Consider the following 21,019-nt stretch of genomic DNA (forward strand, 5'->3'; position numbering starts at 1 on the left):
GTCCAACCTCCATTCAGCAAAACTTCAATTTAAATTAAGGCAGAGTTAGCTAAATGTTAGTTATCCTCTGGAAATACTAAATCTAAGTAAGAGATACTGTTCTGCCTTCCCTTTCTCACAACATCATCCTTAATTTCAGCTGCCATGATATCTGGCTACAGCCTTTATGAGCATTGCAATAAACATGTGTGCTGAGATCATATACTCAATTTCTGAAGTTTTAAAATGAAATCTGCTAAGAAGCAATGGTCCCTTGGAGAGAAGAGCTTGGTATAAAATATAAAATGAATTTCCCCTCCTCCTAGCTGGAAAAAAAAAATCTCAAAGGTAATCATGTAATTCAACAATTCATTCAACTAATATTTGTATAGTTAATAACACATTAAGTTGAAACTTTTTTTCACAGACTTTTGCCAAGTTTGTAGCACAAAAAATTCACTGCCAGCGTGGGGGATGCTGTCACCTCTAAACGTTAAATCTCACCATAGCAGTAATGTCTTGAATCACCATGAGATATGAATTGTTTATGGCACAGTCATTTTGACTTTTGTTCCAAGATTTCTAGTTTCAGCAATCCAGTAACATTTTCCCTTATGCCCCTTCCAGTCTTTGGCAGGACATGATTTATGGACAGTAGAAAAGTTGAAAGAAATTGGAAAAAAGGAAGATAAGCAATTAAAATCAATGTAAAACTGTATCCTAATAACGTATACTAATTGAAGGGTCTCAAATTTGGTTATATTATGTGCTAAGCTTTCTTTGAAAAAAGTATGTGCTTTGTTCCAGGGTACATTTGAAAAATAATTAAAAGAATTGAAGTCATGTGTATATTCATTAATTCATTCACTCATCCATCCTTTTTCCATTTAATTTATCCTTTTAAAAATATATCATGTTTTCTATAAGCCAGGAAATGCACCAGACACTAGGATAAAACAATGAACATCCAAGCTTCAAGGAACTAAAAACTTTAAAGGAAGAATAGAAATTAGAAATTTTAATTAGTTGTCTACTAACATGTCAGAAATGTTGCGAGTTTATATCACACTAGTATAGTTATTCACAAGCAAAATTTGTGCTATAGGTAGTCCCCCAAAATCAAATAGGTTCATCTCTACTATCACACAAAAGGATCTTGACATCTAAAAATGTGCTCTTAACAGCTAGTTCTAATTTATAATATTTCCCAGCAAATTTAGATGATGATACAGGGTATTCTAGGTATACCAATAATTTAGTATTCCTGTAAATAAATATTCTTTACGCACAGAGACAGACAGACAGACAGACAGACACACACACACACACACACACACACACACACACACGACCTGAAGCCATTGAAGAGTAAACAAAGCCAGACAGATTCTAGAGGGGAGATGACACTTCAAAGAAGGTATGGCAGGGCAAAAGTTTATCATTTTTACAATTGTTAGCCTTAGGCCAATTGTAGTCCCATGTAGAGTGAGTAAAACATCATTAAAAAACCTGCAGCCTTTCTCACCTGAATAACCGGAGAACAGAGTTAAGAGAAACCACAGATGCTGAAAATGCAGAATCAATCCCATAAAATCAAAAACATAGAGGGGGTGCTCTAACTTGTGTGTATAATTTTTTTCCCCAAATCTCTGACTGATGCAAGCACAAGCCAGGTTATGGTAAGAACAAGACAACCGAACTGAGACTTGACCTGCTGCCCCAAAGATAGAGATTTAAATTTAAGTCCAACTACACCAATTGCTTGCTAAGGAAGGAAAATTGGCCAGGTGCAATGGCTCACGTCTGTGATCCCAACACTATGGGAGGCTGAGGCAAGCAGATTGCTTGCGGTCAGTTTGAGACCAATCTGGCCAACACGGCAAAATCCCATCTCTACAAAAAATAAAAAAAAATTAGCCAGTCATGGTGGTGTGTGCCTGTAACCCCAGCTACTCGGGAGGCTGAGGCAAGAGACTTGCTTGAGTCTGGGAGGTAGAGGTTGCAATGAGCCCAGATCATGTCACACTGCACTCCAGCCAGGGTGACACAGCAACTCCATGAAAAAAAAAAAAAGAAAAAAAAAGAAAGAAAGGAAAATAAACACTTTCCCTTTTTTTGGAGGAATATGTGAGAAAACACAGACTTCTCAATATAACTTTTACAATGTATAGTATATAATCTCAAATGCCTTACATGAAAAACCAGAAAAATATGACCAATTCTAAAGGAAAAGGACAATCAATGCAGCTCAATATAAGGATGATGCGGAAGTTAGAAGTATCAGGCAAATATTTTAAAGCAGCTGTTGTAACTGTGCTTAATGACATAATAGAAAATATGCTTTCAAGCGATGAAGAAATAGGATACCTCAGCAAAGAAGGACAGTAGGAAAAAAGCCAAATGAAATTTAGAATTGAGAAATATAGTAAAACATTTTATATAAAAACCATCTCTGGACATACTTAAAAGCAAGATTTAACAGGAAAACAAGTTAGCGAACTTGAAATTGTCCAATATGAAGAAAAATGTTGGATAATTTTCAGATCCTCAAGGACTTGTGGAATAATATTGAAACACATGTCATATTTAGAATTGAAGTCCCAAAACTTAAGAGAAGAGAAAGATTAAGGCAAAACAAGTTGAAGATACAATAATTGAAATTTTTTCCAGATTGCTTAAATCCATAAATTTACACTTTCAAGAAGCTCAGCAAAGCCTAAGCAGGTAAATATTAAGAAATTCATATGTATGAATAAGTTAGTCAAACTTAAAAGCCAAAGATAAAAATCTTGAAAACAGTTTTTGTGCATTACCTGCAAGAAAACAATGATACAAAAATCCCTCATCCTCATTATAAACTATGGGGGCTAGAATACAGTAAAAAATATCTTTAAATTGTCAAAGGAAAAAGTAACTGTCAACAAAGTATTCTATATCCAGTGAAAAATCTTCCAAAAATTGTGGCAAATTTAAGGCATTTTCAGAAAATGAAAAGAACCCCTTGACAGCAGATAATCACTATAGCTAATGTTAAAGGAAGTTTTTCAGGCTGATGCGCAATGTTTCTAAATGAGAACTTGAATATTCAAGGAAGAACATGAAAAATGGCAAACATCTGGATAAGCATAAAAGTATAAGGTAAGCAACATATCTTCAAAAAACATTTGGTCTTGCTTACAAATTAAGTTCATACTGTTGCCTAGCTTATAAAGTTCTTTCTCAGACTGATGTAATGCACCTAAATCAAACCCTTTCTGAGTAAGTGTATAATTATTGCGAAAGATAGAGCAACTATGTAGCTGAAAAATTTTAGGACACATTTAATGAAAACTATAAAAACTACAGTTTCACTTCTCTGATAGACTAGATACCTGGAAGCAGTGTTTCACAACCATTTTGATATCATAGAATACAAAAAATAGATTTCTAAAGTAGAACAAGATAGATAAATAATAGTTTATTTATAGTCTGTCAAATAGCAACTTGGATTTGTATAGCTCAGGAACTTCAAGGCATAAAACGTGTCAGGGCGTGCAAAGAAACAACTTTAAGAGAAATAACACTGTTGTTTCTTTGAAGATGTTTTCACTACAAGACAATTATAACCTGAGATAATTAGGTTAAACATATTGCTTTCTTTGTAAGAAATGAGGAAATCACTAAAGGAAGGCACTTAGTTAGAAGCAGAATGGGGAGCAGCATTTGGTAAATGAGTTCAAAGGGCAAGGTGGCCCTTCATGGTAATAATCTATATATTGGTGCTGAGATTCTAAGAATAAGCTCTTGGTTTACTGAAAGGTGATGGGATAGATCAGTGAGCCTTTCATCAGTCTGAAACCTTAAAAAGAGCCTCAAGACATCCAAATCATTAGCTACACCCTGCCCTCTTACAGATGAAAATGCAGTTAATCTCTGGAAGAAATAATCTTTAATTTTTCCTTGTGAATCCCATTATTGAGGTCAACCAAATTTTTAAAAATCATCAAATATTTCAGGAAACAAGCCAACATATCAATAGGAAATACAAAGAATGAATTTGGTCACCAAGGACTTTAGATATTTAAATAATCCTATGTATTATAAAAAATAATGTTTAAATGGTTTTAAGAAATAAAAGAAGAAATAAAAACATCACATCACAACAAAAAACATCAAAAGCCAATAAGTTTGAAAATACATCTGAATCAAAAACTGTTATCATTGAAATTAAAAACTCAGTGAATGAGAGCAGATGAGGAAAGCAGTAGGAAAAGGGATAATTAGTGAATTTAAAGATATATCTGAAAATATTGCTAAGAATTCAGCACAAATTGACAGGGACAAAATGTGAAGTTAGGTGAAATGGAGGCTAGAAAGCAAAGGCCCACTGCACATCTAATTTGAGTCCCAGAAGGAAACAAAGAGAAATTAGAGAAAGAATTTGGAATGGTGGTTGAATAGATCAACTATGTTTTACTTTACATATTTTAAGTCCATTTTGTTATTTTAAGATAAACACATTTAGATTTGGTGTACTTTCCTAATCAATTGAAAGTAGAACCTTAGGAGAGGTAACTTACACCTCTATAACAATAGAATAAGGGTAAGAAAACAGATTTGGAAGCATTTAAAGCCAGAGCTTTATTTATTATCTCCCTGTGTCACAGGTATAAGGATTACAAGAAAGTGTTTTTGCTTTGGGGATGATATCTCACAAAGTTAAGAAAAATATTAACTTACATTGTACGAGATAGTCTTTAGATTGTGGTTGAGGGAGCTTGGGAACATCAAAGTTCCCAAAGACTTTAAACACCAATGTAAACTCTTAATTAATCCCCAGAATTTGAATCTAGTTTATAATTTGGACATGGTAAGTCATTCTAATATAATTGTTTCTGGATGTTATAAAAAGATATATAATATTTTAATACAGAATTAAAATGTAAATTAAAAAATTAAAATCAAATAACCTAAGAAAATACAAAGGCCATCTACTGACTTTTAAAATATGCAAATACATTCATATGAGAGAGCAAAAGAAAGACTAACAAAATTAGCATTTACGTTTTTAAATATGTAATAACATTAAAAAATTGAAAAACCATCTGCAATGACCATGAATTTTAAGAGGAAAGGAATTTTAACCCCAACCTGTGCTTGCACATACCCCAATAAAAAACAAAATAAAATACAATTATTTCAATGAAGTACTTTTAAATTCATTTAAAACTCATTGTATAAGCTCATTTGTCTCATTTTGCCTTGGCCCTTTACATGTTAATATTTTTATCAGAATTGTAATGAGTCCATGAAAAGTAATGATCTAAACAATCTGTCTATTGTGATAGAGAAGTTTCTCCTCTATTCAGATATCGTCAAAGAAAATCAAGGCTACTGTTCATGTTTGGTTACTCAGGAATTTGGCAATACAAACTAATATTACCTACTGAGGTGATTGTTCCAGATTTATTTTCCCCAGTACAGTTTTTCTCTTTTGGCTCATTATACAATTTAGTATTGGATAATGAATAGTATGTCATGCAGTGTTGAACTAGATAACTAATGAAACAAGAAACATGTTTTTCTAATTAGATACAAAGCACAAAACCATTCGTTTGTAGTTATTCCATGAAGTCCAATGATATGGAAATTCCATATCAAAAGTTAAATGATTAAAAATTTAAGAGAAAAACATAACTACTTTTTCCAAGATTTAGAGTCTCCTTTGCGCTCTTATTAACCTCAGCAATGTTAACTTTAAGAGAGTTGGAAAAAATATGACCAGAAGAATAAGCACTTGAATTTTTTCCTGGAGCTGTCATAATTACTTTAATAAGGACAAAATGTCCAGCTCTGGATATGACTCATATTTAGATCATTTGTGTTTAGTGAGTTCCTATTAATTATATCAGGTGTCACCTGGTTGATGTTTTGTACGTTTTGGTTTTGGTTAATGATTTGTTCCTTTGAGATTCTTCATATAAATGCTGCATATATGAGATAGAGTTAGCCCAGAGTAGTTTTTTTCTGCAACGAAGAAAATATTTGTCTTTCTGCTGGCCATTTAACTGAAATTATCTTTGATAATTTATAGTCTCACAACAATGTATATTAAGTTATTAGTATTGACCATCTAAAACCACATAAACACATCTGAAAGTAATAAAAGTAAATATTTAATAGTGCTTGCCATTTGCCAGGCATTAACACAAGATACCATATTCACAATATATTTAATTCATTTAATGTATTAAATATATAATCTCTAATTCTTATGTTGATACATCATACTTTTAATCCTTCAACGTATATACATCATAATATAGTGCATCCAATGCAAGAATTTTATTAGTGATGTAGCTGGGATTTGAAAACAGGTCCTGGGCCTCTAGAGTATCCGTGAACATTGTTGCCTTCTAGAGAAACTTTTTAAGAAGATATTTTATCTTTGAAATCTATTAGTAACACATCAATTTTAGTAGCAAAAAAATCTATTTTACTAAAAAACTATTTTAGTAACAAGAAAATCTATTGCCTTAACATAATGAAAAGTAGTATAGTAGGGATTTTTAATGCTAATTATTTTTGCTCCCCCAACCCCATTTTATAGCCCTAATTATGCCATTGGCTGGTTACATTAAAGTAGTTAAACCACTTATCCCTCTGGGCTTCAGACTGCTCATCTAAACTAGACTTTGCTGATTTCTGGAGTCCCTTCTAGTTCTAAAGTTCTACAACTCTGCTTATTTATTTGTAATAGATAATGCCATTCATAATTGCTAACATAATTCTCTAAGATTCAGTGACATAGACACTGCATTGACCTTTTCTAGGGTTTAGTTTAATCTGGAAGCCTGAATTACTTGGAATATATATATAATCTGTATATCATCTCTGTTCTACAGATATTTGTAAAGAACTTTTCCCCAAGAGTTTATTCAATAAAACATTAAAATAATGGCCATATGAATAATTGGGCTATGTTTGGCTATGTCCAAAGTACATTAGTATAAATTTATAATGCTCAATTGAATTGATTTATTTTAGACAAATTTCTCACCTGTTGACACAAGATTGATGATACTTAGGAGTAGCAGATATGAATAAGCATACACAGAAATACAAGTCAGAATTTAATTTGCTTCCTTCTGAACATGGTTTCAGAGACATCTGTGTATATCCCAATATCAAACTGCACCAGGAAATTCACTGCATGATCTTGATCATAAAATAAGCAACTAATCTTGCCATCTCTTTTCTTTATCATTGAGATGAATTTATAATATATATTTTATTACATGGTGAAATTCTATAGAAAATCTCTAATTTTAGTTGTGTATCAAATTTTACACTTTTTGTGAAGTTGTACCATATTGTTTAGGAACCATTTAAATAGCAAACACAGTTACAACAAGTTATGAGAAAAATAATACCTTGAGATGAATAAATAATATTACTAATTACTTACCCAAAATATTCAGTACAATTACTATTACCAGAAGGATAATATTATTGCACATCCAACGTTAAGAACAATTCCATGGTGGTGAGAATCTACAAAATTGAATAGATTTCACTAGTAAACCCAGCAGGTAGCTCCTTAGATGGTAAGAAGTAGGACAGGGCCAAATAAACTTTCTCACCTATCATGTTCCTGAGTTACTTTCCTTTGAAATATGTAGACCCAGCTTCTTTTTTTTTCCACACAAAACACACATATGCGTGTATTCTCTGGTTTGAATAAATATGAATTTTTCCTTTTGGTTTCACTGTTTATATTCCCCAGTATTGATCTTACTTATGATCACTGTCTGTGTCTCTGGGTTTTTATATAAGACTGTGAAACCCTCAAGATTCTCTAATAAGCTTATTGACAACACCCACTTATTTGAGCTGATCTTTTCTGTTTCTCCTCTTATATAATGTATCCATTTCCTGTGATATAGCATTGTAATTCCATAAAACCACATATTTAAACATAAAAGAAATGTTAGAGATTATGTTAACACAATACCCACGTGTTAAAATGGGGATATTCAAGTTCACAGTCACACAGTTACTTGAGAGCTGAGCTGATATCTAACCTCAGGTCTCTTGACTACCAGACTAGTGCTGCCTTCGGTATCCACACTTGTCATTGCATTTGAAGTACTCAAAAGATAATAAATAAACCAAATAAAAGAAGTTGTACTTTTAGCTTTAGGCTGAAAGTTTAAAACAACAGTCTCTGGTACATAAAAGTTACAGTACATTGTTTCCACTAGATATGTGACCTAAACACACAATACACTGAGAAAGTACTGAAAATAGCCGATATTGAAATATAATCATATCAAGACTAAATGGAATGTTTATTTGGTAGATTATTATTGAGTGCATTATTTTATGTGCTGATTATTATTGTTATTAATTAAAACATCTTTAATAGGAATTTGTTAATTTTCAAAACATTAAAAGAAGTCCACATATTTTCACTCATCAGACAAAACAGTCAAAATTGTGGGAGTCAAGTTAGTCACAGAAAGAATGTGGTGATATTACTACACGTTTCTTTTTCTTTCTTTCTTTTCTTTTCTTTTTTTTTTTGGATAGGCTTTTGTTCTGTTGCCCAGGCTAGAGTGCAGTGGCATGATCACTGCTCACTGCAACCTCCACCTCCCAGGTTCAAGCAATCTTACTGCCTCAGCCTCCTGAGTAGCTGTGACTACAGGCACGTGTCACCATGCTCGTTTTTAAAATTTTTGGTAGGCATGAGGTCTCTCTGTGTTGCCCAGGCTGGTACCAATCTCATGGGCTCAAGCGATCCTCCTTCCTCGGCATCCCAAAGTGTTGGGATTACAGGTGTCAGCCATTGTGCCTGGCCACTACACATGTTACTAATATGACGAACTGAAATTATGGATCCCTAAATTTAGTAGAATAAAATTTCAGATTTCATAAAAAGACTAACACAAAAGATATTGATCATTCTTTTAGGCCTCCTAAGTAAGATTTAAGCAAAGCATAAATTTCTGGGATATTCTCAGTTCAAACACACACTCTCACTGATGTCCTGCTAAGCTTCCTGATGACGTTCCTTTATGCATTACATCTTGGAGAACCAATGAGCATACATATATACATTCATCGTCTAATGAGATTCATTTATTTATTCAGCCATTTATAAATTATTTTACTTATCAAGCATCTGTTAATTTCCTGCTCTATATTTAGTACGGTGTGAGGTGCTAGAAACACAAAGATGAATAGATTATGTAGAAAGATTCAGCATTTTATGAGGCTCTGAAATGGTAAGGAATATGACAACCTTTAGGAGAAAAGAAAAGGCCAATAGCCAGAGCAAAATCAGTGAAAGGTATGAGGTTAGAAGAGATCAGGAACAATTGTGTAGGACTCTGCATGTAAGACAACAAAAATCTAATCTATCCAACAGCTCTTTCCCTCGATGATGAAGTGACACATGAGAACAAAAGTTGCATTTATCTAACACCACACATATACAGCACAAGAACAATATGATATTTGACTTCTGGTCATAAGCATGACTATAGGTAGGTAATTTAATCTTCATATAGTTCGTTTTCTCATTTTTAGCATTCTAAGATTGAACTAGATCACATTAAAAGATGTAACTAACTACAGGATATTTTTGAAGCACAGGGGAATGAGAGTGCAGTTCTAGTCCATGTTATTTTTCAAATTATGTTTCACTATTTCATAGGAAGTGAAAGTGCCTAAGCTGGAAGAAAAGAAAGCAAGTTAGCCTCTGCTGGGTAAAATAGAGAGGTAAGGTTTAAAGTAAGAAACAAGATGCTTTTACAACCAGAAAAGGACACACACTAGATTCCTTTGATAACTATAAACTTTTGAAAATATAAAGAAGAAATACATTGCTTGGAAATACGAACAAACAAAGTAGCAGATTCATTCCACAAGGGCAAATACAAAGGAGGAACTTTAAATTATTTAAAACACCTACATAAACTCTATGCTACAAAAATTCTTACCCTAGAGCAGAGAATGGATATGTAACAAGACAGAGAAATTTCCTTAATACTTCAAAGAATAGAAAAGACACTGGTTATGAAAATCTATAATTTTTGAGGGGGTTTGGTGATGAAGGCACGATGTTAAGTTTAGGCATATGCTTATTGCCTCTGATTCCAGAAATATTCAATTACCTAGTCATTAATTCTAGACTTTATAAAATTAAATCTAACATTTCATGTTTTCTTAAGTTTACATTTTTATCCTATTGATATTGTAAAAGAATAAATAACAATATGAGTAAATTGCCACAGGTATTTTTCCCAGTGGAGATGAATTTGTCATATTATGTTAAAAGGTCAGATTTGAATGAGAGTGAGCAAAGCTGTGGAGCAGAAAGGGGTGATCCCGCTAGAAGTTGCTGTGTGAATATAAACATTCATCACAAGAAATCAAGAAATAGAAAGGCTATGAAAACAGAAGCAAAGTTCTACATATTAAAACCAAAGTGGCAATTTATTTTATGAACAGACATTTTGCTTCATTAAAAACATTCGCTCTTATTCTTAGCATTCAATGAATTTTGCTTTGAATCCAATCTCCTCTTTTCAGTTTGGCAATTAGAGACACAAGAAAGAAATAAAGGAGATAACTAGTAAAATCTTAATTCTCAAAGGCACCCTAAATCCAGCTTACCAGATCTCTGAAGTGGAAATGGGAGTTCTAACAGGAAAGTCCGAACAGTTTTGATGTCAGCGTAGACTACATCTCCAGCCATTGCACAGACCAAAAAGAGAGAGAAGACCACAAATGATGTCCCACTGAAGGGGCAATCATATTTCTGCAAAGAAACTTCTGGTAAGTTAAGTAAATTGAGATGGCAAATTTCCTTCTGCTCCCCAAGTGGGTGGTGGACTTCCTCCATGAATAAATGACAAAACCAATGTGTTCAGTCTTACTAATCAAGGTAGCAGATTTCTCGAATATTTGTATGACATGGAAGAAATTACTAACCATACAGTAGGTTCTCGTTTTTCAGTTAGTTTTCTGCCTAAACTTGAAATGCTTTTAACTTTTATTAATACCACAGAAGATATCTCACCATTTTCTCCTATAGGCCACTTCCTCTTTTAGTTCAGGCATATATTCCCTGGCAGAAACTCTGAATTTCCAGCATCTTCTCCAAAGTAGGGTAGCTATTTGGGAAACAGAACAAGAAAAAGAAGGGATTTTATTATGAAAGTTACAGAAAGGGGCCCTATGTCTTTTATCCTCCTCTCTAAATGCATTGTATTGTCTAGATAATACCTTAAAAATTCTGAAAGCTATTTGCTTTCCTGTATGCTTTATAATATTAACATTAAACTGAGGTAAAACATGAATTATGCAGAGGACTTCTGAACTAAAAAATATATATTTAAGAAACAGAAATAACTGTTAAAATAATTCAAGGTAATGACATAAAAGAAAAAAAACTAATTTTAAAATGAGGTGTTCAGAAATTTACCATCGAATACAACATAGCAAACATAGATTTTATCTCCTATTTCTTCTAAAATTCCACTAAAATTGAATTAAGTGAATAAAAATTTGTAAGTCTAAAACAATAACACAAAGGCTCAGGGTCCTATTAGTTGATGAAAAATTTCAACGAATTCCTGGAAAATGGAGAGTAGATGGAGATGTGATCATTGATGAAGAAGTAAAATCAGAGAAAAATGCAGCCAACACCATACAGAGGGAAATAATGGAGGAGAGCCCAGCTACCTGTGAAACCGTCATAGGACATAGAAATGTCAGATATGAAAAATGGCAGGATCCATTAGCTTATGACTAGTAGATTAACTGGAAATCTGCATATGGAAAAACTGGTTTTTTTCAATACCCACTCAAGTGCATTCCACAGAATTAATCTAAACTGCAGTCACCCCATCCCTACCCCTCATCCAAGAAATTTAACTTAGGTTAATTAAATAACTAGAGAACAGATCCTGGCTTTGTGGCATTTAGGGCTCCCTCGTATAAAGACCAACTTCTGACCCTGGATGAGGCTTGAGCACTGACCTCTGTCTCTTAAGACTGCATGAGACTCTCTCCCTTTTCTGGGCTGTTCCAACTGTCTGTATGTGACTAGACAATACCTACTACATACATGAAAAACTGACTTTTAGAGGTTTTATTATCTGCAGGTGGTTGCATAACCAATAATTTTTTTTTTTTTTTTTTTTTTGAGACGGAGTCTCAATCTGTCACCCAGGCTGGAGTGCAGTGGCACGATCTTGGCTCACTGCAAGCTCTGCCTCCCGGGTTCACGCCATTCTTCTGCCTCAGCCTCCCGAGTAGCTGGGACTACAGGCGCCCGCCACCATGCCCGGCTAATATTTTGTATTTTTAGTAGAGACGAGTTTCACCGTGGTCTCAATCTCCTGACCTCGTGATCTGCCCGCCTCAGCCTCCCAAAGGCATAACCAGTACATTTTAAGAGTGATAACTGAGTTCTAAGTCCATGCCATAATTCAATTATGCTGTCTAGATTTTGAGGGTAAGACTCACATTTTATTATTTTTATTTTCATCACTTAGTTTTGTGTGAAACATAACAGCCGCTCAGTAATTACGTGCTGAATTACCAAATCAGTTATGCTATGCTGAATGTTATAATTAGGCTATAACAGTTTTCCAGAATGAGAATAATCATTTTTCACTAAAAAGTAGACTTTTATTCATATGAAAAATATGACTGATGGGCCGGGTGCCCTGGCTCATGCCTGTAATCCCAGCACTTTGGGAGGCCGAGACGGGCAGATCATGAAGTCAGGAGCTCGAGACCAGCCTGGCCAACATAGTGAAACCCCATCTCTGCTAAAAATATAAAAAATTAGTCGGGCGTGGTGGCTCTCGCCTGTAATCCCAGCTACCTGGGAGGCTGAGGCAGAAGAATGGGTTGAACTTAGGAGGCAGAGGTTGCAGTGAGCTGAGGTCGCGCCATTGCACTCCAGCCCTGGAGACAGTGCAAGACTCCGTCTCAAAAAAGAAAAATATGACTGATGATCTAGTCATATAAAAGTAAAAAAATTACTAGCATGTAGAGTATTAAAAGAGTGTTAAAAAATTAGGGTAAGTATGTCAATTTCTGCCATAAAAAAGGCAGCTGGGATTCAGCAGATCAATTTTGGGAATATTGCAAACTGAGTAATATTAATTTTTTCAATCCATAAATACAGAATCTCTCCTTTATTTAGATATTCCTTAATCTATTTCAGAAATGGTTTGCATTGTTCACAGAATAACTCTTACACTTCTGTTATTAAACTTATTCTTTATTTTATTATTTTTGATGTTATTGTAAACAAAGATTTTTCTAAATTTCATTTTTGGATTGTTCATTGCTAGTCTGTAAAAGCACTATTACTATTTTATATTGATTTTTATCCTGTAATCTTGCTGAACTTGTTTATTACCTCTAATTTTTATTGCTGTTGTGAATGTTTTAGGATGACATGATATGCAAGATCATGTTATCTGCAAATAAAGACAGTTTCACTTCCTCCTTTCGTATTCTTGTTTTATTCCCTTGGCAAGAAACTCCAGCATGATGTTGAATAGAAGATGTGAAAGCAGATCTACTCCATCATTTTCACCAATATCATCCCCAGGTTGGGTTATCAAGGACTGGCTTTGCAGCATCAGGGCAACGAGTCCTTGTTACGTACAGCGTGAAGACTTAGTTAATGAATTTAAAATCACTAACGTTTATTTTTACACAGTTCTTTCATATGCGATATATATATATATTTTAATAGTTTAGACGGAGTCTCCCTCTGTCGCCCAGCCTGGAGTGCAGTGGCGCGATCTCAGCTCACTGCAAGCTCCGCCTCCCAGGTTCACGCCATTCTCCTGCCTCAGCCTCCCGAGTAGCTGGGATTACAGGTGCCCGCCACCATGCCTGGCTAATTTTTTGTATTTTTAATAGAGACAGGTTTTCACCATGTTAGCCAGGATGGTCTCGATCTCCTGACATCGTGATCCACCCGCCTCAGCCTCCCAAAGTGCTGGGATTACAGGCGTTGAGCCACCGTGCCTGGCCTATATGTTATATTTTTTTTTAACAAAGGTTAACCTATTATATTTTCTCTCTGTGTTAGACGTGCTTAAATTAAAATTTACATGTGTATTGATGGACCACAGGTCATATCCAAATCTGACTTAGACACAGACACATAATTTTGAGATCCTGGAGGTGAAGATAAAGACAATAATTGCATAGAAGTATATTTCTCTTAATGGAGGGGCTTCATGTTTATTTATGTATATGTTTTCAGTAGTGGTTTGTGTCATTAAGTTTTTGAAAAGGAAGGTTTTTTTATATTTAGTTTGAAAAGAAGAATGTGCTTACATAGCCAATAATAAATGCAGTCATAAAAGTGTTTTAACATCTTTGTATGTTTGTTTCTTCATTTCTGTCACTTCATGGTACTTTTTAAAAATTTACACAGTTACTTGTTATTGTTCATATTTTCTGTTTCTTGGCATGTTGAATAATTCCCGATTAGATGCTGGATATTATGATTTATGTTTACAGATGCCTTGATGTTGTGGTCTTTGCTTAAAGCATGTTATGTTGGTTGTCTTCATTTAAAGACTATCAGGCAGTTAATTTACCTTACATGGAGATAAGTTTCATAATTTTGAAACCTGTTTTTAATTTTTGCTACTTATGAACTCATCTCACCTCCTCTTCAGGAATAGTTTATTCCTGCTACCAAGGTCTGATCTTTCTGAATGGCCCTGGTGATCACTGATGACAGCACAATAAGAGATTAAGTGTTAACAGCATTAAAATGTCAAAGATGCAGAACAGACAGTACAGTGTACTAAATAATTAACGACATTTTGGGGGAGGCTAAGAAAAAGGAAGTTGTGCAGTTCCAAAAAGAGGAAATATGTTCTAAAATAAAGAGTAAAATATTAACTTAAAAGAAATCAGTAACTTCAAATGTAGATTTTAAAAATTGAGGTTTACACAAAAGTGGAAGTACCAGTATTCTCTAGCTATTAAATGATATCAAAGGTAACTCAGAGACATTTAGTTGTAAGCACATAAATTTGCTTAAGAGAGTTTTGTTAACAAAGACAAGGTACATGGGAGAGAGCAAAAGAGAGAGAACAGTTTTCAGTAATTTGGCTGGAAAGAGTTTTATTGTTCTTATGTACCTGAAGTATAGTTGGACTGAATACAAAAGTTGAGATCTGTTATCAGATTTCCTCTGAATTTTAGTTGCACTTTCTGCCAGATGACGTAATTGTTAAAAAACACAATATGATTTTGATTTCTGATCCTGTGTCTGAGGCCTAACTTTTCTATCTGGAGACTTTCAGGATCTTGTATTTATTCCTACAATTCTGAAATTCTGCAGTGAGGTGTCTTTTAAGTCTATTTTTGTCCTTTCCATGGGGCATTCAATGTGAAGCTTTAAACAGGAAACTCACACCCTTAGCTTCTGAGAAATTTTTTTATACTTATTTCCTAATTTTCCTCGTATCTTTATTCTAATGTCTTTTTTCTAGCATTCCTTTTAGTGAAATATTAGTGCTCTTGGGTTGATATTCTACTATTATTATACTTTTTCTTTTATCTCTTCCTCTTTAGATTTTATTATCTAGGAAATTTCTCAAGTTTTTCCTCCACCCATTTTATAGAATTTGTTTTTTTCTTATAATTTTAATTTTCAAGGATTATTTCTTGTTGTGAAATGATCTTTTTTATAGTTTACTCTTTTTGTTTAAGTGATATAGTATTTTCTTTCCCCACACCTGAGATTATGAATTATAAGAATATTTTAAGTCTTTCATTTTTTTTTTTTTTTTTTTGAGACGGAGTCTGGCTCTGTCGCCCAGGCTGGAGTGCAGTGGCGCCATCTCAGCTCACTGCAAGCTCCACCTCCCAGGTTGACGCCATTCTCCTGCCTCAGCCTCCTGAGTAGCTGGGACTACAGGCGCCCGCCACCACGCCCGGCTAATTTTTTGTATTTTTAGTAGAGACGGGGTTTCACCATGTTAGCCAGGATGGTCTCGATCTCCTGACCTCGTGATCCACCCGCCTCGGCCTCCCGAAGTGCTGGGATTACAGGCGTGAGCCACCGCGCCCGGCCTTAAGTCTTTCATTTTTACGATCAATTCTAATTTGAACTTCATCTTATATGTACTTGTTTTGATTTTTTTTTTTTTTTTTTTGAGATGGAGTTCTGCTGCGTTGCCCAGGGTGAAGTGCAGTGACACAATCTCAGCTCACTGCAACCTCCACCTCCCAGGTTCAAGTCAAGCGATTCTCCTGCCTCAGCCTCCCAAGTAGCTGGGATTACAAGCACGTGCCACCACACCCAGCTAGTTTCTTTGTATGTTTAGTGGAGATGGGGTTTCACCATCTTGGCCAGGCTGGTCTCAAACTCCTGGGCTCAGGTGATCTGCCTGCCTCAACCCCCCAAAGTGCTGGGATTCAGGTGTGAGCCATCGGGCCTGGCCTCATCTCTTACTTTTATTGGAGACTTTTCTAAATATCTAGTAGTCCTTAGGTGTCTAACAGCATGCAAGACTGAGGTATTAAATAAGCAAAGGGAATTTCTGTGTCTGGGATCAATGGACATCACTGGATGTTCAGGCAGAAGTTTTTTATTTCTTCTTAACCTCAATATTTGTAGGTCTTTATTATGAAGCAGGTCAGTTTTTTCAAAGAGAAATTCTCCAATTTTCTTATTGGGTGCCTTAAGCCTGATTGTGGAGAATATTGAGGTCAATTAGGAGATGTCAAACTGTCTGGATTTGGTGGGTTCTTGGTCTCACTGACTTCAAGAATGAAGCCGCGGACCCTCGCGGTGAGTGTTACAGCTTTTAAGGTGGCGCCTCTGGAGTTTGTTCCTTCTGACGTTCGGATGTGTTCGGAGTTTCTTCCTTGTGGTGGGTTCGGGGTCTGGCTGGCTCAGGAGTGAAGCTGCAGAACCTCAAGGTGAGTGTTACAGCTCTTACGGCGGCACGTCTGGAGTTGTTCGTTCCTCCCGGTGGGCTCCTGGTCTCGCTGGCTTCAGGAGTGAAGCTGCAGATGTTCGCGGTGAGTGTTACAGCTCATATAAGCAGTGCAGACCCAAAGAGTGAGCAGTAGCAAGATTTATTGCACAGAACAGAAGAACAAAGCTTCCACAGCGTGACCGAGCGGGTTGCCACTGCTGGCTGGGGCAGCCTGCTTTTATTCTCTTATCTGGCCCCACCCACATCCTGCTGATTGGTAGAGCCCAGTGGTCTGTTTTGACAGGGTGCTGATTGGTGCGTTTACAATCCCTGAGCTAGACACAAAGGTTCTCCAAGTCCCCACCAGATTAGCTAGATACGGAGTGTCCACACAAACGTTCTCCAAGGCCCCACCAGAGTAGCTAGATACAGAGTGTCGATTGGTGCATTCACAAACCCTGAGCTAGACACAGGGTGCTGATTGGTGTATTTACAATCCCTGAGCTAGACATAAAGGTTCTCCACGTCCCCACCAGACTCAGGAGCCCAGCTGGCTTCACCCGGTGGATCCCGCACCAGGGCTGCAGGTAGAGCTGCCTGCCAGTCCCATGCCCTGCGCCCGCACTCCTCAGCGAGTCGTCCTCAGTGGTTGATGGGACTGGGCGCCGTGAAGCAGGGGGCGGCGCTCATCGGGGAGGCTCGGGCCGCACAGGAGCCCACGGAGGGGGTGGGAGGCTCAGGCATGGCGGGCTGCAGGTCCCGAGCCCTGCCCCGCGGGAAGGCAGCTAAGGCCCGGCGAGAAATCGAGCGCAGCGCCGGTGGGCTGGCACTGCTGGGGGACCCAGTACACCCTCCGCAACCGCTGGCCCGGGTGCTAAGCCCCTCATTGCCCTGGGCCGGCAGGGCCTGCCGGCTGCTCCGAGTGGGGAGCCCGCCAAGCCCACGCCTACCCGGAACTCCAGCTGGCCCGCAAGCGCCGCGCGCAGCTCCGGTTCCCGCCCGCGCCCCTCCCCCCACACCTCCCTGAAAGCTGAGGGAGCCGGCTCCGGCCTTGGCCGGCCCAGCAAGGGGCTCCCACAGTGCAGCGGTGGGCTGAAGGGCTCCTCAAGTGCCACCAAAGTGGGAGCCCCGGCAGAGGAGGCGCCGAGAGCGAGCGAGGGCTGTGACGACTGCCAGCACGCTGTCACCTCTCAAAAGCAAGTCTGTTATTCAGAATTTCAATTGATTCCTCTGTCTTTAATAAAGCACTTACTCCCTTAGCCTTGCCTAGAGACTCTTACTCTGAATTCAGGCTCCTTTTGGTTCAGTAATGCCAGGCAATAAACTTCCAATCTTCAGTAGACATACAGGGTTGCCGTTTGGTTGTTCAGGGGGCTCCTTGTATATATTTTGTACTAATTCTCCAGTTTTCCCCCATATTGAACCCATACGGTATTAGTTTTTTATTGCTAAATAACAAATTACCTTAAGCTTCGTGGTTTAAAACAATGCACATTTGTTATCTCATAATTGCTGTATGCCAGGAGTGTAGGCATGGCTTGGGTAGTAGGTGCTACGCTTCAGACACTCACAAGGCTGCAGTGAAGGTGTTGGCTGTGGCTCTCATCTCCTCTGAGGCTCATCTGGGGAAGGATCTGCTTCTAGGCTCACATGGTTGCTGGCAGCATTCACTTCCTTGTGGGCCATCAACTGAGGGCCTGAGTTTCTTGATGGCTACTAGCCAGAGGTAGCCCTCAGTTTCCTGCTGTAAGGACTTTCCCGACATGGCACCTTGCTTTCTCAAAGCCAGCCATGAAAAGAGTCCCCTCTGGCAGACAGTTATTATAATCTTAGGCACATTACATTACATTCATGTAATCATGCATATACCATTACCTTTGCTGTATTTTATTGATTAGAGGCAAATCACAAGTCCTATCCACATTCAAGGAGAGGAGATCACACAAGGGCTTGAAGACCAGAACACAGGGATGATGGGAGCCACCACAGAGTCTGTGGTGCATAGGGTCTCTGATGCTTTAGCATCCAGGGACCTATGGCCTAAGTTACTGAACATATTCCAAACTTTGTAGACATTTCTCATCTATGCCTAGTTGCTCCCAATCATTTTTTATTCTATTAAATGTTTTTATTAATGTAATTTTTACTGAGATTTTAGAGAAAGCAGAAACAAATACATCTGTTGAATATTACAAATGTACCTGAAAGTACCCTATTGAATTTTTAGATAGCCTTTGTTAGTTTGAGAATTAAAACAAAAAAACTTCACATCTGTGAGAAAAAAAATCAGATATATTACTTTTAATGTTTTATTTAGTTTTCTTAAAGAGCAACCTAATTTAGAATATTAATCAATGAGTTTTCAAGGCCACTTGATATATACATGCCAAAAAGTTTCCATTCAGAGAAACATTGGGTTAGATTTGTATTAATAGATTAATTTTTATGAAATTTCATACGAAATTTATAAGATTTATATTGAATTTGTGTTAATTTATGTGAAAATATTCATATGAAAGTAGCAATCTTAATTTACACTAAACTTATAAATACAGTTTGATGATTTGATTAGCTAAAAGCTAACATTTACTAAGAACATTGTGTGTTTCAGGTATTAGCTCATTTGAGTCTTCTGGTGTCACAACTGTAGGAGCTAGGCACCTTTATTATCCCTAATTGCTGATGAGGAAAACAAGGTACTTCACTCAAAGTCACACAGAAGGATAGGAGTTGAGCAGAAATTTGAAACCAGATTACTTGACACCAAAGCCTATAAATACAATGGTTAAACTATATTGCTTTCCCTGAAACTGGAAGTTGAGATTAAAAATGATGTCCTCCCTGCAGGGAGCTGATTTTCTAGTATGTCAATAAGTAAGTAATTTACTGACAATTGATATACAAAACAAAAATGCCCCAACAGAGCACGCATGAGATTTTACCGCAGCCCACAGGTGCATCAGAGAGGAAGTGCCACTTGAAATAAGATGTTACATTGACATAAATAAGCATTTAGTTTTACTAAGAAACAGAGATGATGAATCAGTGGTCTAACCACACTGAAATGGGCGGTGAAGAAGCATTTTCAGGTTTTGCAGCAATTTGTGTTAGGCTGGTTTCTCTTTGTCATTCTAGGGTTTTAAAAAACTTCATACAAATGGAATCACACAATCTTGTGATCATTTATGTTTGGCTTCTTTGCTTATCGGTAGGTTTCTGATATTTGTTTGTGTTGTTGCATGTGTAACGGGTATAGTGCTTCTTGTATGGATGCTGCAACATTTATCTATTTTATAGTTGATGGACATCTGATTCCAATTCAGGGCTATTATGAATAAAACTGCTATGAATATTGATTCCTGTCTTTGGATGCACATACATGTTTGTTTCTATTAACGAGTGAGTGGAATTCCTGGTTCACGGAGTATGCTGATGTGCAGCTTTAGTAGAGATGACCAAATTAAGATGGTTATCAATTTGAACTTCCTCCAGGTTTATGAACATTTCAGTTGATCTAAATTCTCACCAACCTTTGGTATTCTCAGATTTTATTTCTGTTTATTTCTTTAAAAATTTTAGACATTCTAGTTGGTGTGTAGTGACTCCTTTAAGTTTTTTCATTTCTCTGATGACGAATTTGAGTGTTTTGATAAGCTTTTTTGCCATTTTGGTGTCCTTTTTCTGTGAAATCACTTCTGTAGTCTTTTTCTCACTTAAACGTTTGTTGTTGCCTGCCTTTTTAAACTGATTCATGAGTTTGAAAACTCTCACTCTCCCGTTCTTCGCTGAGAGACTTTGCGTGCACCTGGGGGCACACCCTGGACCCTCAGCAAGCAGTTCGCTGTGCTGTTCCTTCACTTCCTGCACAGGCTGAGCTTCGAGGTCAGCCAGAGGTGAGAGCTTAGGTTCTTGTCAGGTAACTCCTGAACCTGTATACAGCCCTGTACATTCACACTGCACAGGCTGAGCTTCGAGGTCAGCCAGAGGTGAGAGCTTAGGTTCTTCTCAGGTAACTCCTGAACCTGTTTACAGCTGTGGACATTCACACTGCCCTGTGCTTTTGCACAACCTTC

At 36.9% G+C, this 21,019-nt stretch overlaps 1 protein-coding gene across 1 annotated transcript; it reads right to left on the reverse strand.

The window, feature by feature from the left end:
* Nucleotides 1-408: 408 nt before the first annotated feature.
* CLECL1P (C-type lectin-like domain family 1) lies at nucleotides 409-11,784 on the reverse strand. Its single transcript, XM_031000978.3, is given in 4 exon segments — nucleotides 409-563; nucleotides 566-652; nucleotides 10,642-10,801; nucleotides 10,804-11,784. Coding segments are annotated over 4 exon segments (504 nt in total). The 5' UTR covers nucleotides 10,963-11,784; the 3' UTR covers nucleotides 409-465.
* Nucleotides 11,785-21,019: the final 9,235 nt, after the last annotated feature.

This window comes from Gorilla gorilla, chromosome 10 (genome assembly GCF_029281585.2).
Source record: "Gorilla gorilla gorilla isolate KB3781 chromosome 10, NHGRI_mGorGor1-v2.1_pri, whole genome shotgun sequence".
NCBI classification, from domain to species: Eukaryota; Metazoa; Chordata; class Mammalia; order Primates; family Hominidae; genus Gorilla; species Gorilla gorilla.